This window comes from Lichenostomus cassidix, chromosome 20 (genome assembly GCF_008360975.1).
Source record: "Lichenostomus cassidix isolate B80296 chromosome 20, HeHo_3.0, whole genome shotgun sequence".
In the NCBI taxonomy this organism is placed as follows: Eukaryota; Metazoa; Chordata; class Aves; order Passeriformes; family Meliphagidae; genus Lichenostomus; species Lichenostomus cassidix.
In genome coordinates, this window is record NC_139500.1 from 934,341 (window position 1) to 952,417 (window position 18,077).

General features: G+C 44.6%; 1 protein-coding gene across 8 annotated transcripts in view; it reads right to left on the reverse strand.

The window, feature by feature from the left end:
• RIPOR3 (RIPOR family member 3) overlaps positions 1–18,077 on the reverse strand; it is a 49,488-nt gene that overhangs the window by 4,355 nt on the left and 27,056 nt on the right. For 5 of the 8 annotated variants that reach the window (XM_085079031.1, XM_085079027.1, XM_085079030.1 and 2 more), the window contains 14 exons: positions 15,093–15,239; positions 12,790–12,868; positions 12,371–12,394; positions 12,185–12,238; positions 11,346–11,495; positions 10,818–10,881; positions 10,408–10,451; positions 9,607–9,732; positions 8,266–8,411; positions 3,187–3,316; positions 2,234–2,818; positions 1,796–1,932; positions 1,412–1,544; positions 845–953 (listed from right to left, as the gene is read on the reverse strand). In XM_085079031.1, the coding sequence (XP_084935157.1) occupies positions 845–953; positions 1,412–1,544; positions 1,796–1,932; positions 2,234–2,818; positions 3,187–3,316; positions 8,266–8,411; positions 9,607–9,732; positions 10,408–10,451; positions 10,818–10,881; positions 11,346–11,495; positions 12,185–12,238; positions 12,371–12,394; positions 12,790–12,868; positions 15,093–15,239 (1,928 nt within the window). The other 3 variants (XM_085079033.1, XM_085079032.1, XM_085079034.1) reach the window with 3 other exon arrangements.

The following is an 18,077-nucleotide window of genomic DNA, read 5'->3' on the forward strand; positions in this document are numbered from 1 at the left end:
AGTTTAAGTGGTTGCCCTTCTGTCAGCCAAAGAGGTGCCACTGCCGAGTGTTTTAGGGATTCTGCCTCATGTTCCTTGCCCAGGGCAGAGCTCTGACCTCAGGGCTCTCTCAACCCTTCACAAGAGCTCTCAAAGCAGCAATACCCTGTGGTTCCTCACTTGGACCCTTCATCCTTCACTTTTACCTCCAGACATTGAGCTCCTGCAGCTCAGACTCCCACACTACCACAGCCTTTGCAGCTCTGCTCCAAGGAACAGTTTCTTCTCACATCCTCCAGGATAAAATCTGGCAGCAAACGCTTCCAACTAAAATTTGCATTCTTGCTGCTGTATTTACCAAGATGAGAACAAAAGCCTTCCAAGCCTCCCATTGTGCTTTATCATTTTGTCATGTCCAACAGCCAATGGAAGAATTTAGTAGTGGGAAGGCCTGAGATGGGAAAAATTGCCCACCAAACTGTTCTTGCAAGTGGGCACAGAATTTGGGCTGTTTGCTTACCTCAGAAAAGCACAGATATAAAAGAAGATTTTGTTAAGGCTGCTCTGATGCTCTTTGACTGTAAACTCCACTACCTACAACATCCCTGTTTGAGACATACCAGTTCAGCTACTCTTTCTCTGAAGCAAACTTCTGCAAATCTTTTCCTTCTGTGCAGAAGGAAAAATGAACCAAAGAATGAGCCCTGTTTTTTCCAAGACTCAAGATATAAGAGCTGCTTTAACAATGTAAATGTTTGCAAAGAATTTAGATCAAAACCCTGCTGGGTCTGGGGCAGCTCAGGGGTGCACATCAGGGGTGCAGCTCTCCCATCTCTGCATGCCTTGCAGTAACACAGGAACTCACTTTTCTCAACAGACAGATCCAGGACATCCCCCAGGACTCGCGTCTGCTCCGAGACTTCTTCCAAAATGCTCTCCTGGACAACCTGGGCTACGTTTGGTGCCCTCAGTTTCTGAAATGCAACAGACAAAACTCAGGAGCTGAAACAAGGGCAGGATCAAGCCCCAGATAAATGGGGATTTGTTTCTCAGAATCCAACTTTTAAGAGCAGTGAGAAAACCCCAGCTGCTCTCAGAAGGACCATTGCCCATCACAGCACCTGCTCCTTGTAGTAGCAGCTTTTCATTCATTAAAATATTGATCATTTATTAGCCAATCCAAACCAAGCCTGTGCATTTGGGCACAAAGGCATTGCTTAGAGCTTCAACAAAACCCAGAGGCTGAAAAGAGGCAGCAGAGTTTTGTATGACATGTTCAGTGTGGACATATGTGCTCACCAGATTTTTTGTACCCAATTTCCATTCTGAGTATTTCTGCTTTTATAAAACAAACAACTACATATTAACTTCTCCTGCAATCAGAATCAACAATGACAGCCAGTGCCCTGGAAACCCCCAGGCTGCTCTGTACCTGCAGGAGACCTTTGCACAGCCTCAGGTGTGTTATCAACAGCATGTCTAGGTTGTCATCCCCTGTAGTTACATCTCGTGCTTCTGGTCTGGTGTCACAGCTCAGGGACTGGAGCACATTGTCATTGTATGTGCTGGGGAGATGAGCAGAGAAAAGAGTTAGAAGTCTCATCGCTAAATAGTATTGAAGATGTACTGTCTCAACAGGAATTTGCAAAAGAAACCAGGTGGCATTGAACTGAAAACAGCATTTTCTTTAATTGCATTTATAACGCTCTTTAAAAACATGGGGACACATTTCTGTGCTGGATTTGGCACCACAGCTGTTTCCCAGCCAAGTGTGGATGTTCTGGGCTCCCCCTCTGCCTGTCCCCCCAGCACATACCTGACACTGCCTGTCCTGATGCTCCCAAACAAGGACAGCTCGTCAGCACTGCAGTCAGCGTTCAGGAAGTCAAAACTCTCCAGCACTGTCTCCACCATTAAACTCTCCATAGAGGAATGTTTGTGAAGTGTCTTTAGCTGTTGATGAAATGGAAGCAGAAATTCTGTTATTTGTACTCAGCAAGCCATTTTGCAGGACGTCTTCGCTGGTTTTGAAATCATTCCTACTAAAAAATTCCTTTCCCCATCGCTGCTCTATGCCTGGCACTGGGAGGCTCCCGAGCCTTTCCTGAGTCCTGCCTGACCTCTGGTGGCCAAACTCCCTTTTTGGGGAGCTGCCACCGCTGCAGCCTTGAATCAAACCAACCTCGGGGCAGGGAACTTATTCAGGAGTGACAGAGAAAGCTACACCACCTCCCAAAGTAAAACACAACCATACCTTTAATTTATCCCTCAGAGACGAAACCTGGCATTCCAACTTCTCCAGCTGGGCTTGCCCCTCATCGCGTGGTTTCAGCAGATTTAACACTTCTTGCAGAGTCTTGTCAATTGACTTTGCACGTCCATCTGGTTTTAGGTCATGTGCAGCATTCCAGCTTCTCTGGTTGGTGTTTTCCTGCTCTGCCAGGCGGATATTCCGAGCCTGGCTGAAAGAGTCTCTCCTGCCTCTGTGACGGCTGGGAAAACTGGAGGGGTTACTGGGAAATCCATCCACACACGGAGTCTTTTTCAGGATGTCCAGAGTGGTGTGGTCTGGGAGAGGATGCTGCAGCTCTTCTGCTCCAGTCTCTTGAATAATCACCAGTGGCAGCATCCTGTGGTCCAGGGCTGGAGTCGTACTTCTGGATTCTGTGCCTTTCTGATCCTCGGAGCTGAATGAGTCTCCCTCACTCGTCTCTGCAGGATTGTGGGGTTTGTTCCTCCCATGAACATCAAAATCACAGGCAGCCAGGTAGCTCAGAATGCTGGGAGGCTGGGCTTCCTCTCCTCCATCCCCTGGGCTCTGCCTCTGCTGCAAAACAGACTGCAAAACAGGCCCAAGTGAGCCTGGTGACAGCTGGAAAGCTGAGATCCCATCTGAGAGAGAGGACCCTGGTTCCCAGTTTGATTCCCACCACAGACTACTGGAGCAGATCCCCACACCCCTGCCATTCCAGCTGCTGAGCAGGGTTTTGTTGTTTTGAAGGGGTTTTAAAATATTTTACAAAATCTAAAATAGAACTCAAAAGAATAGAGATTAAAAGAAAAAATGTAACAAAGCCCCAAAATCAACTACAAAGGCCCAAGACTGTTGTTTTCCCATTTCTGAGTGTGCTCCTGAACAGTCTAATCTAACCCAAAAATCAAGCCCTAGGCCTGTACTTTGCATTTTGCTCTCCTCCATGTACTCACCAGGTAATATCTCTCTCTGAAGCTGGGTGTGTTTGGGGGAGTCCAGTTGTACAACGAGCTCTTCCTGCTGCCCACAGAAAACTTGGCAGTGCTTCCAGGGGACAGAAACAGGTTCTCTGTGTCAAAGGGGCTGCAGCAGAAAACAAAGGCCCAAGTGTCAGGGAGAGCAGAGAGCACAGAGGTGTTTAGCTGCAGGTAGGGTTTGAACTGCGACATTTAGTCAGCAACACGGAATAAAAGGACACAGAAACTTCCCCTCTGAGCAGTATCTTTGATTGCTCCAGCAGAGAAAGACACAGACAAGAAGGCTGTGGTTTTAACACACCATTCTCAACACCAATTAGACAGAAACCTGCGCCAGAGTCTTTGGGAGAAGAGCCCAATGGTCCCAAAGGCTGAAGTGCTCTGCTCTCCTGACACCAGTGCAGGCACTGAGCACAGTGACACAGGCACAGAACCACAGAGCAAGGAAATACAGCACATGTAATAAAGCAAAGCTGCCAATGCCCCTCCTGCAGAGCGCACACCACCTGGAAAAACCAATAAAAAACCTCATTATCCTTCACCTATTAATAAACAATTCCTTTGGCTGGCAGAGGAAGCTTGTGCAGTGCTACTTGGCAAGTTCTGTGGTTCATACAGGCACAGATGAGCCAGCTCCAGCCCCAGAGGATACTGCCTGTGGTCTGCAAGAGTTTGTCAAGTGCTGTTCCAAAGACTTCCTAATTACCTACTACATCACAGCCATTAGTTTCAGTCTAAGGAAACTCAGATGAATGATCCCCTGGGATGCAACTCAGCTAACCAGGAGAGGGAAAACACATTTCAAGTTAAGTAAAGCAAGTTCAGGTTTTATGTTTTACATTTTTCTCCCTACTGATATGCCTTGTGGCATAAAAGGAAGTTTGTTTTTCCACTTGAGTACTGGCATTTTGAAAAAAGTGAATTGTTTACAACAAATCTGCAACATCAGTGGTATGAATGCAACAACCAAAGAGCAGGTTACAGTCAGCTGAATTCAGCTGTACGTTGCAGGAGATCCAAGTGAGAACAAAGGCTAATCAATTGCAGGAAAATTAATTTCTGTTCTCTAGCAAAAGTTGAAAAGCAGAGTCCCAGCTCTCTCTGGCTTCTCGTGTTGCACAGGACAATTCTCCAGAGCATGCTTCAGTGCAGCACTCCGTGTTCTGCCTGAGCATGGAGTGAATGCTCTGGGAGCTCCCCTAACCAGGTTAATTAGCTGAATTAAGCAGTGTCACCCAGCTGGGCTCCATCACACAGCCCAGCTCCTCGGAGCCACAGAACAACCATCTGCACTGACTCACTGGGCAGAAATAAATCGGCTTTCTGACAGCAAGAGCCTTTTAGCCAAAGCCTGCTGTGTTTACTGATGAAAGCAAATTACTCCTACCCATGGCATTTCTTAACAAAAGTCACAGGGATCCATTCTTCAGATTTTTCATTGTTAGCTTTTAATATAGTGATGCAGTAATGCAAAATGACACTTCTAGGAAAGGAACAAGAACAAACAAAAATCTGCTTTGCCCTTTTGACAATTCCTAAAAGCCTCCAACAAAATGCAGCTCTTCAGCTGGCTCCAGACAAGCGCATGTTCCTGGTCTCTGCAAGGAATGACTGAGAGAGCAGAGCAGAGGGGGAAAGAAAGAACAGAGTCTGCTCTGGAGCTCCTATTATCTCTTGGCTCTAAGCTCCTTGGGCATGATCCATCATCTCCCTCAACATTTCTCCAGCAAACAAACCATCACACCAGGACAGCTCCATGAATCCATCTCTCCCAGCATTTTGACAAAGACAGAACCCAGTGGGGGATATTCCAGGGAAAAACAGAGGAAGTCAGTCAAATAGAGTGGGCTCTCCCCAGACACAGGCTGGAGTTTGAGGCAATCCATAGCTGGGAGCTGTCATGCACCAGACTTTGCAACCAGACTAGTGCCTTTAACTGTCACTATCTTTTCCTCAGTTTGTTTAGTCACTTCCTGAAATCATTGACATAAAACCTCTGCCTAGGTAAAAAGTCTGCAGGAATGTCATTGTTTAACCTTAAATTGGGGAGCAAGTACTTTGATGAGGGGGTGGCTGTGGCTGTACTGAGAGAAATGGTGGCTCCACATTTCCTGTCCACATTCCCCAGCTAACATCCATATGCCTGCACAGCATTATCCAGCAAAAGTTCTTCAGGACTGAAAAACTCTATTAAAAAAAAATCTAAAGTGACCCACATGTCTGATCATCTTTGCTGTCCCCATTCTGTGCCCTAATCACTCCATGGATTCATTACCCCCAGAGCAGAGATGTGGAGAGATTCCCTGCCTGAATCCCACTGCTCCACCTGTGAATCAAGGCTTACATTCATACAAAAAAAAGCCAATTCTAGTCAGGTGGACTGGAGACTCTGCTAATCATGCAATTTTTCTTTCCCCCATTAAACCAGAGGAAATGGCCATGCAGTTTAGCAGAGAGTTTCACCCACCCTTTCCAGCCCAACAAGCACCAATCTCCAGGTTATCCAGCTTAGCTCAGCACCAATGGATCACAGCCTAAAGAGCCTGCAGGAGGAACTGCACATTCACCTAAGTTTTCATCTGTAAGAGCAAGACTGGCAGGAGGTATGCATCCAAAAATAAAAAGCAGAATTTCCTTTTTCACTCTCCCTTGAGGTTTTGTCCTCCTGCTCCAGGAAGCCTTGTGAGCCAGGCCAGCAGTGCTCACAGCAGAGTCACAGAGTGGTTCTGACTGGATGGTGCCCTTGGATGCCAGTGCAGGGTGCTACAGGAGTTCTGAAAGAGCATACAGCTCTCTCTTTATCCTGCATGTGAGACACAGAATTCAGACTGCTGTTTAGGTTGGCAAAAAACCCAAAGCCTTTTGCCAAACTGGCCAAAAAAGCCGTCCTGCAAAGGCCCCAAGCTCATTCACACTCCTCATGGCACAATCTATAAAGGAGCTGAAGGCTCTTTTGTTTGAGCCCCCAAGACCAGAGGCCTATTTAAAGAAAATATGCATTTAGAAGCAGAAGAGAGATCTACATTTGGATTCCTCACAAAGCAGGTCTAGACTGAAAGCTTGCCTCTCAGGGAACTTTGGGTAAATCAGAGGGATTTGTTTAGTTATTCTTAAATCAGAAAAAAAGCAGCTGTTATTTTGAGTGCTCTATCTTTGAAAACAGAAACACCCTGAGTTATCACCACAAAACCTCTCTTTTCTGTAAACAACCTCAGCAAACAGACAGTCAGAGAGGAGAGGCCAGCTCTGCACAGAAGTGCTCTGGAGAATCCACTTGGTGGGATCTCAACATGTCTCACAAAACTTAAACACAGCAGAGACACAGAGCCGGAGCTCTCATGCACTGAAAAATTCCAAGGAGGGGATTAAGTCCCAAAGAAAATGAGTCACCAGCAGCCCTGCTCCCAGCTCAGCCTGCCAGCTCCAAGGGCTGTGTGATGCTGTCCCAAATCCCACAGATGTGCTCCTCTTGCCAGCCCAAAGATGCACTCTGAGCTGGAGGCTGCAGCCAGGAAGTGTCAGCAGCATTGGCATGGGACTTTTCTAGAAAGTTTCACCCCAAAGAGAATTTAGTTTGGAGATTCAGGTTGTGAGGAACTTTGCAATATCCCAGAATCAGAAGGGGTTTTCCTCATCCGGCTCTTTTGTAAGAACAACTTATGTCATGATTAATTCTGGAAGTTACTGACTGTGAGGACAGGAAGTGAATAGATCCAGCAGCAGTGAATGAAGGACTCTGTCTGTCAGTGCCACTGCTGTGGGATAACAAGAGAGAAGTGATTTCTTCTAGGCTCCATATCCTCCATAAACTGGTGGAAAAAGCATCACAAGCAGGGACAGGCAAAACTCTGCCAGGTGAGTTTATTTCTTATTGACTTCAAGGAATTTATGTTTGAAAATAATGTTCAGATGCTGTGGCTGAGACATATTTTCCAGCCCAGCTGCAGGTACAAGTGTCAAGGACCACAGCACACACACAAGAGACACTCAGGAAATGCTGTGATCAATAAAGCTTTTCTTTCCCCAGCCCCAGAAATGGAACCCGAGAGCTGTTTGTGATTTTCCTGGATGCACAGGTCACAGTAGCCTTTCAAGGAGCTCCTGACACCAGAGCTGTGTTCAGAGGCCATGCAGGGCAGGGGAGAGCCAAGGCTGCAGAGGGACATTTGGACAGTGTCCCCTGTTTAACTCCTCACTAAGGGCTCCTCACTAAGGGGCTGATGTAATCCCTGGACAGCAGCAAGTGGAAACAGGTTAAAAAGCCTTGATTTGTTGCAGATGGATCTGTCAATGGGGAGCAACAGAGGCAGAAATAACAGAACTACCTTAAAACCCTGTGCTGCTGAGTCTGGAGGGAGGAATAAGTGCCAGTGCACCATCCACAACAGTGAGAATTTACTTTTAATAACAGCAGTAATTCACTACAAAAATCAAATTACAGATTTAAAACATAAAACTTTAACAAATCACAGGCACCATGACAATGCTCAGCTATTTAAAAGTACATCTGCAAGCAGCTTCCCTGGAGTGCACAAACAGGCCTTAACTACTCACAGTGCAAATACAAAGGTGCCAAGGCTTTGGGAAAGCTGCTTTTTAAACAAATCATGCCTTGGTAACAATGATTGTCCTAAAATTTTAGCTGTGTATTTTTTTCATTGTGTCCAGAAACCGCTACTGTCCATTTCATTTCATCACCTTTATGACTATTTTTCATGTTTTGTAGACACAATACATTGCTTAGAGTTAGACTGAATGCTCATTGTGAGGAGCAGAGAGCTAAGTAAGGCTACTGGTCTTGTCCCATGGCTGTGGTGACACCAAAGGAAGAGCTGGAAGGTCCTAGGAACAGCTTCTCTCCCTTCCCCTGTCCTTCCTGAGGCTGGTGCCACCATCACATCAGGCCCAGGGGTTGCTGTGAGGGAGCACAGGGCTGTTTGCTATCCTGCTCTCAGACAGAAAGAGGACCATGATGTAGTACCAACTCAGTGACATGCTTGGGAGCCTTTAAATATTTCCAATGTTTTCTAGCGCTCTGTTTGAGGCTGTACTTACTTCCAGAGGACCTCCAGCCGCAGCTTGATGGTGCCCAGCTCAGTTACATCCACAATGATTGCCTGGGGCTTGGTGGTGAAGAAGTTGATGCTGTCACATGTCACCACCCCAACCAGGATAGTGGCCAGGCCTCGCAGCTCTGTCACCTGCAGAGACAGAAAACACATCCAATTCCATCTCACCAGACATCCCCAAGGCACCTGCATGGGCAGGAGGACAGCCCAGGGCAGATCTGCTCTGAAGCCACAACAAACCAACCTTGGACACTCAGTCCTGCACTCCCAAACTGCTGTGAGCCACTGTCCCCACAAGGAATAGCTCACAGGAGGCTGGCAAAAAGGGAAGGGGTTCCAGGAGCTGGGGACACACAGAGCACTACAGCATTTATTTTTTTTAAACCTGCTATGTATTTATACTGGGCACAGATTATTAAGCACAAAGTGGAAAGAGCAGGAGGTGTGGAAGACATTTGTCAGTAGACTTTTGTAAGCTGACATAAAGAGTAAAACTGTCATTGTCACACAAAGTAATACAAGGTTTTACAGCAATTATGGTAAAACAGGGATCTGAATTAGCTTCTCACCTGATCCTCATTGTGCAGTGAAAGTGAAAAACCACCTTATAAACCAATTTCTAAAGGCAGGGCTGGCAAGATGCCAGAGTGTCTCCTGTGTAACCCAGTTCCTGCTGCCAGGGGAGGGAAACTCTGCAAGAGCTGCTTTAACAGGCTGCCAGAGCCCAAAGGGCTGCACTGGCACAGTTTCCCAGTAGGACAGAATCCAGCACAGCCTTCAGTCTCAGCTCCTTTCAGGCTGACAGGAGTCATGGTGCAGAGTCCAGCCCATGGCTGATGCCAGACTGCAGTGGAAATGCTGCTCAAGGATTAACCCCACCTGCCAGGGCAGTGTCAGAACCACTGGTGGGTTTTCCATACAGGAATTTCTCTCCTTCAATAGAGAGCAGCACTGCAGGTACTTAATATCCACATGGGTGATAAGAATAATATCTACATACATCTCTATGTCTCCATATCCTGGCTTTATCCTAGAAATTCCCAGATATTCCTCTAGGACATTTCTTAAAAAAACCAAAACACAACTACATATCCCAGGCCCCAGAACATGGGAAATCATTGCATTAATACAGTTACAAGTGCCAGGAGCAAAGGACAAACAGAAGTAATGTCCCTTCACTAGGCAGAACATTGATTAACTACCATTTCTTATGTAGTCAGAAAAAGAAAACTATTTAAGAATTTTGAGAAACCCTTGGTAGCCTAAGAGGGGAGTAGCAGAAGACCTGTTAACCCAGTGATTCCAATCCAACCATTATACACCACACCTTGATTTCAAACTTCTCATGGAGATTGGGTATAAAAATCTTTTCTTCCTCATCCCATGTTTGGCTGTCATCAGTCTCAATTTTGCCTTTCAGCCTCCATTTTTGGCGCCCCAGTCGCATAAACACCTGGAAACCACAAAGAAAAGAGGATGTTGGGCCAGCATTTCCCAGACTATTCCTTTCAGTCCACAGGTCCCACACTGCTCCTGTTCCACAGAAGCAAATCCACCCCCCTTGACCACTGCACACTGGGAGCTTGGATACAGCCAGAAAATTGGAGACAGGAATTGGGGTTGCAGGTTTTAACCCTTGAAGTCAGCACCAAATGCCACATCCCACCCACTGCAGAAGAGCTGCAAACCACACTGCACTGCAGGAGGGGTGCTGCTGGAAGAGCAGGGCCACTGGGATTCACTGGGAAAGGTTAGAAGCAGGAGAGCACCCAGTAAGACACTGAGATGCATTCAAATCCTGCCAAGGGCAAACTTCCAAGGACCAGGCAGCCACTGCTCCTTGAGTCCAGGGCAGCTCTGAAGGCAAAGCCCTGGCAGCTGGCTTTGATAGGCAATCACTGGCATCATTAAAACTCTCCCACAACATCCAAATCAATCCAACCCCCTCTGTCCCTCCCCAGCCTCTGAGGGCACAGTGGATGTGCCAGTGCACTGTTCTCACAACACAGTGGTTTTATCACACTCTGGCTCCTGCTCCCCATGTTCCACCCCTGCCCCCTGTGCTGCTAATGCACATTCACTCCAGAAAAATAAAGAACAAAATACATAAATGTGTTGTATACTGCACCTCATACTGGTCCCCTGGGCAGAGACGTGCAAAGCCCACGAGCCCTGAAAAGAGAAGGAAAACTCCCAATATCTGTAGAGTTTTACAAAGTCCCAACACCTCAGCTTGCAATAAATCAAATTACTATCTGGGGAACAACCCCTCTTGTCCTCAGCTCTGTGCAGAAGCCACACCACCAGCCCGGCACACTCTTAACAGGACAAGGAAAGAAAGCTTGTCTGCTTTGTAGTCAAATATAAAATAACACGGCAGGTCTGTTTTATAATACTGAAGCAAAAAGAAATTTCCCAAAATTCTATTCAAGGTCTCCTTGAATAATTGTACTCTCAATCTGATCTCAGTGGATCAGATTGCTACACAGAAACCCCAAACCAATAAATGAGGCTTGAAGGAAAGGAGAAAGAACCTACCTTTCATCTTCACATGAAACTCTCCCAAGTGGACCTCCAATGCTCCCTCTATGAAGCACATGTCCTGAAAGAAGCACTGCAGTCACCAGCACTGCCAAGTAGTGCAGGCTAGCTGCTTTCCCACACATGCCATTTCTTTTAAAGGACTTCATCTCTTAATTTTTTCAAAAGGGCACAGAAACATTTTCACCAGTAAAGGCAGATAAAAGTAATATGAATGGATTCTGTAAGATAGGAAATCTTCCACAGGAGAGTGGAACTCCTTGAGCTCCTCACTGCCAGTTGCCTTCCATTACTGGCTTTATAAAAATAGCATAGCTTATTCCTTCTTCAATTCTCACACCACACTTCCAGTGGAAGTCATAAGAGACACCAGTATTAGGGATTTTTCATATAATGTGCCTGTATTTTATTCACACATGTTAAGTTTTTAGCCTACACCATTAAAAAAAAGCCAGCAGCAGCTCCCAGTAAATTTTTTGGGAAGGAACAGTCAGGTCCCGGTTACAAGTGTGCAGAATTTCCTACCTCTGTACACTCCTGGACGTTTTTGTAAAGCTCCACCAGGCTCTCCCTGGAGGCTTTGGTGGCAGGAGACAGGGAGAAGGCCTGTTTCATGTTGGTGGCTCCATCCCGCAGCCTGCACTGGATGCAGTAAGCCTCATAGAGCTCTTCTACCTTTGGAACACAGAAAAGAAGGAACTGGAATTACCCTGGCATAGTTTGAAGGAGTTTTGGAAAGGAATATAAACAGTGTTTCGTGGAAAAAAAAACCAACAACAACCAAACCAAATCCCTCTGTCAGAGCACTACAGAATGCTGCAGCTCCTGCATTTTACAGACAGAGTGCAATGGTTTGCTCCTCAATATCCCATGATTTTTTTCAGGAATATAACCAGCTGTGCTTTTACCAGACTAGAAGACAAGGAGGAGAGCAAAACTTTGCTCACAAGAATTGCAGAGCAGGAAACCAATTCCCTCCACACAGACTCAAACCCCTGCAGTGTTAGCTGTGCCAGAGGAGAGGCTCCAGCCTTTGGAAGCACAGGCAGACAGCAGACACACATCCCACAACTGCCCCTCGTGGGAAGGGGGGAGAACACATCAGGCTTCCCAGAGCAGCATTTTCTGAATAAACTGGCAGAGTATACAAACTGTTTTCACAGGAAAACTCAGGCTGGGTCGTGCCCAACATTCAGCCTGAATAGAACCATTCAGGAAAATAAATAAATAAAAATCCCCTCTTTCTGTAAAGAGTGGCTACAGCTTTCAGCAAGTCCCCAGCATTCTCCCCTTCAGAAGAGTTATAATCAAAGTGTTTTCCATGCAGGTAGATCACTTACAGGTACAAGGTACAAACCCCTTACCTTGCTTATGTGAAACTCCAGTTTTCTGATGTATCTCTCCACAGAGCGGATTTGCTTTTGAAGAGGGTAGAGGGAGAGAAAGGGATGTAAAAAATTATTTCCTAAATGTGTCATTAAGTAACACAGCAGACACATCATCCATTTTCCTCTATTTGCAACATTCCATCTCATCCCCAACAGCCTTACCTTATCCAGGTCATAGTAGAAAGCCTGAAAGAGAAACAGCACAGGCTGAAGAGGAGAACACCTGTATTTGTACATATTAATGATACTTTCATCTGCACTGCAAGACTCACAAGTAATATCTTAATTTACACTGAATTAATGTTACAAACACTGCTCACTGAGCAGACACAAGGAGATCTTGTACAAGATACATCCCAGTAAATGAACATGATCTGAAGAACACTGCTGGATATTGAAAATGAGAAATCCAAAGTTAAATTCTCACATCTAGGGCTACCTTGCTTGGGGAATTTCTGATTGTGATGCTTTGCTGGATCCCACCTCAGTGTTTGAACTGGACAATCCCTGGGAGTCCCAGGTGGGAGAAAGCACCTACTTTTGTGACTGTATTTAAGTATTTAACATTAATAGCACCTTACCAATCTAGAGTTCCTTTTTGTGTCTTTGTGTCGATCAGAGAGATAATCCAACTCAGCCTGATGTGCTTCCAGGTATTCACTGGAGAGAAAGAAAGCTCACTGTTAGATTCTCCTGGTACATTCATTAAAGATTATTTGGGGATGTGTTTTCAGCAGAATGTTACAAGGGATTTAGGAGGAGAATATCAAGTGCTAACACAAACATAAATCACAGATCTCCTCCTCAGATTTCTTTACTACTCCTACCTGACCCTTCCCTGTAAGGCAGAGAGAATGGTTCATTTGTTGAGGAAGTCTCTGCTTACAGTTACTGAGGAGGAAGAACTCACCAACAAACTGCATCTTAGAGAGTCCAAGACTTGAAATTATTGCACTACAAAACCAAGCTCACAGGAGCACTGCACAGGTAAGGGAGGGCAGATGCCACTCAGTGCTTTAGCAAACAGAGCTGAAGACCATATTGAGGTCATTTCTTAATGCAACTATTCCTTTTTCCAGAATGAGAACCATTTTGCAAGGTGTGAAGCACTTGGTGCCAGTTGGCTTCTCCAGAGCTGCTTGCATGCATGGGTTGTGCCTTACAAGTTTCCAAAGGGCCTTAAACTTTTTCAGCTGAGACCATCTTCTTCCAACTTTGCTTTTAATATAGAGCAGACTTAGGTAACTTTTTCCTCTAATGTTTAAAAGGGAACCAGAATCACCTGGTAAATACCATACTATTAGACACAGTCTCTGAGCAGTCAAAATAACTTCATTTTAGACAGCTACACTTCTTCACATTTGCTTTGATGCATTTCATTTTCTTACTGTTCCAAAACCAAGTCCCCCTAGACATCCCATGTCTGCAGCCTTCAGCTGTTTGCTCTTAACACCAGCCCAGTAACAGCTCAGTGCAGAAGCAGCCAAGCCTGCAGGCAGGAAAGCATTCATTTACCTTTTAGAAAAGCTTCATCACTGTTAGATTTAGGTATGTTATAATTATCAGCTGAATGGAGTGGCACCCAGATGGTTAACAGAATAAAGAGTTACTTTCTATAGCTATAAAGAAGCAAGCACGTAAAATATGTTCTGCACTAAAAATTCAAGTCACTCCAGCACCGAGGGGACTTAGTCTGCATTTACTTAAAATTTGGCCTTTGCCTTGCTATTTGATACAGTTGTTTTCTGGAGGTTACTTCAGTCAATTAGTCAGCCACTCACTTTTGGCAGGAGGCTGATCATGCAGCACTCACTGCAAAACTGGGAACAAATTCTGAGACACTTTATAGATTCTCCTCCCTAAGCTCAGATAAATTCTCAACTCTGGAAAAACATTTGGTTTCATTGTTTCTTTTAAATCTAAATCCTCTAATAAGACATTGGTGGATATTTTTAGGGCTAAGACTTCATAGTCTTTTATTGGGCTAAAAACGTGACACATCTGACTTTATAAAGTGTTACTACAGTGCATTTTATGTTCTTTGCTTAAGAAAGCAAACTATGAGCAAAATGAATTCAGTAGCAAAATATGGAGGACAGCAGGAACACATGCAGGAACTGTTAGCAGGATGCCAGCAGAAAGAGCTACAGGGTTTACAAACCCAGGGAAAGGTATTCTGTCTTCTGATAGCAGCTGCAGGGTCTAAATGAAGTTCCTATTATAATAGACTCAGGATGTTCTGGGAAATCAAAAACCTGAAGTTTTCAGGGGTACCTGCTTAGACCTTTCCCTTACAAGACACCCACAGATCACAGAGTGCTTTTGAACTCCAGAGTTCAATTCTATTAAAAGAAAGAAAAAAAAAAAAGGCATCCTGACACGCTCCTAGAACAGCTCACTCTGTAAGTGTTCAGTAATTAGCACAGGGAGAATAGAAGTGGTTGATGAACCAGCCTGCCCACTCTGTCTTTGCAGGGTACACCCTCATTTTCAGACTCAATTTTAAGTTAGCTTTTTAAATCAAAGCAAACTCCACGCAGTGCCCTCTCCAGAAACTTTTTGCCAATCACTCCCCAGCTCTAGCTGTCCCATCCCTGCACTGCCACCCTGTCCTGAAAGCCCCTCTTCCCCACAAGAGCTCAGCTGAATCTCTCGCTGTCACTGACCTTTTACAGTGTAACAAACCAGGAACAAACAAAAACATCAGAGCACTTTGTTTGCAAATAGACTGTCTGAGAGTGAATGAAACTTGTTTTGCAAGGTCCCAGGTTTGGGGAAGTCACCACACGTGTTCAGAGATGCCACATGCAGACAGAGCACAGTGACACACAGACTTAAGCAGCATGACTAGGTAAGGCAAATTATAATATTGAAAAATCCTTACTTAAGTCCTTTCTTCAAAGCTTCAAAAATTTTCTTCACCTGCAGTGGCTTTGGATCCCAGATGAGTGCACCCTTCTGCAGGGAATTGTAGGCCTTGGGGGGTCTCAGTGACATCCTTGATCTCACTGAACTTCTGCTGAGGGACTTGCTGTAGAGAGAGAAAAGAAATACAGGAAAGTTGCAAACCTCATCACTTGGGAGAAGAGAGAGGCCTGAGCCACAGAACTCCAGGCAGCAAGTTCTATCCAGTCCCACATACACTGACTCAAAATCACTAAGCTTTAGGGCACATGAGGAGCCTTAGGCAGATAGCAGAAAGCTCCCAGTGCTGTCTCTGTGTGCCCAGCAGGGCAGAGCCCAGAGCCTGTGCACAGCCTGGGCACAGCAAAATCAAAATTAAATATTGTTCCTAACAGAAGTCCCCCACACAGAATTTTTTGTGCCAACCTAATGAGTTAGAACACCCTGAACCATCAGTTACAGACATCTTTAAAGCAGAAAATGAGCTCTCTGCAAATAATTCCTGCCTAGCTTACCTCTGTCTATATACACCTCTAAGTCTTAGCTATTTTTATATAGGTTTGCTAATAATCCCTCTAAGCAAAGCCTCTAAAATAACATTACCCAAAGAAGTTTCCCATTCTACCAAAACAAGCCAAGCCAAGCGAAGCCAAGCCAGCCAGTTGCTCTGAAAAGCTTTCTACCTTCCCTACAATTTCCATCCTAAATTCAACTCACCTGGAGAAATTCTGAACTTCAGTTGAGCACTGCCTGGTTTCAGTTCCAGGCATGTAACTGGAGGCCTAAGGAGATTACTGTGCTGGGTGATTAAAGCCCAAACCCAATACACCTGAGACTGTCCCTAATCCTATTAGAGAAGCCCTTGAGTAACTACTTTAATCATCCTCGTCCTAAATTCTATTTAACTCCATTTTTTAACACATGGTCTGAGAAAAATCTGATAAACTAGGTGTTGCCAAACATTAGTGGATACTTGATTTCATCACACCATTGATTATCTTAGTTTTTTATGATGCCTTAATGTAAAGTATTAATTAACCAAACCATTTGGAGCTCAGGTTACCTATAATAAGGAACATAACTGTTAAATTAGAAACCTGCATTAATATTACTTTTCTTTATTATGATAATGTATCTTCTAGTATTCCATGCAAAGTGAGAGAGTTTCAACAGGAATAACATTGGAAGGGACAGTCTAGCCAATAGCAGCATTTGAAAGAGTCTCCTAGAGGGCTCATGGCTTAAAATTCTTTCATGCTAAGAAGAAATAGCATTTAATTCCATGCTCTAGAGTACTCTAATTAGCAAGATACCATATAGAAGAGACACGATAATTCTATTTTGAAATTTAACAGCCCAAATTACTCCTGGGTTTTGTTTAATTTTGGAATTTACCTTCATATTTTTGGAGCGCAGATCCTAAATTCTGGAAATGAGTTCTCTTCAGCTGAAAGCACAGTCTCTAAGTGCTGCACAAGGACAGGCTGGGATTTCCCACTCTCCCTTTCCCTCAGCATCTCCCACTGACTGCTGCAGCCCATTAGAGCACTGGTGTTTAGAATCCCATTTTCATATACTTCATTAAAAAGTTAAGTAGCTGACATGGCCTGTAGGGCCACTAGCTAAAAGCTGAATGCTCTGTTGCTGCTTTCCCTTATGAACTTGATAATTTAAGTATCAGATTGCCCACTATATAGATAACAGTAATAATATTTACTTCCTGTGCAGACCATTGTGGGGAAGCACGAACTCGTGTGTCTGACGGAGACACTCAAGGAGAAGTTGCTAAAGAAAAGCAAAAGTATATTTAGCATCTGCTCAAGAATGTCCATGTGGGCCTGATTTGTGTGTCATCCTTTGGACAGACCTTGCACAGGGCCCCTGCAAGCTCATGCTGAGTTTTGCAACAGTGCCTGGGGGAGAGATAAGTTAGGAAAGGGTGATTAAAAAATTTCTAGTCTATGCCAGGGCAGGCTCTCATGTTCACTGGGCTGTGACTGAGTGCTAGTGCAGAAATCTTCCTTACTGTAGTGATTCCTGAACAAAACTATCTGGCCAAACACTTAAATAATGAAAAACAACATCATAAAAATGCATAAAGAGAGGCAATCGGTCAGGAAACCCTTGCAGCTAGAGGTAAGAGGATAACCTTAAGGGGTATATGAACTCTTCTGTCTGGTGCCTGTTGGAGAAGCAACTGCTCACCACTGCTCCTGGTAGATCCTTTCCCTGCTAGAACTCCCACTCTGGACTGGAGCTCAAGCCTGTTTATATAATCTGTCAGAGTTTTCCCCCAGATCCTGGCAGTTGGTGTGATTTTAGATGTCTGATCTCTGCTAGGGGTAATATTAATTTTCACTTTCACCGACAAATTAATTTATTCAAATGGAAGAATTCTCAATTGCATCACAATCATACAGGGATTTCATTTTTTGCTTATACTTTACCATGTTGTGTTTAACTAAAAGTTTAATTCAGTCATCTGGTTCTTTGAAAAGGTATTTCATTACATGAGTCAGGTATTTTACTGATAGAAAACAGGATTTTTTGAATACAATACTCCTGGAGGCACACTTCCCAACACTCCTATATGGTGCTGCTAAATTATTCACTTTGTTATTGCTCTAGCATGCACTGGCAGTCAGAGATCATATTAATTTTCCATTTATAGGTCATATCTTCTAAAAGCACTCAAGATTTACAGGGATTTACAGGGATTGCTAAATTCAGAAAAAAGCACAAGAGCATTTCTGGTGGAAAAGCTGCAGTTACTACATGAAGCAATGCTGCCCAAAAAATTATGAAAAAAAAAAATGGGGAAATCAGTGCAGGATGGTTCTGCAATTACAGAGCCCAGCTGAAGACTGAATTCTGGGCTGGTGCTGAGCAGGGAATTTGCAGTGGCCTCTTGGCCTGTTTGACTCCTCCCTTTCCCTCCCTTGTGGCACTGCCAGAACGCAGCCCT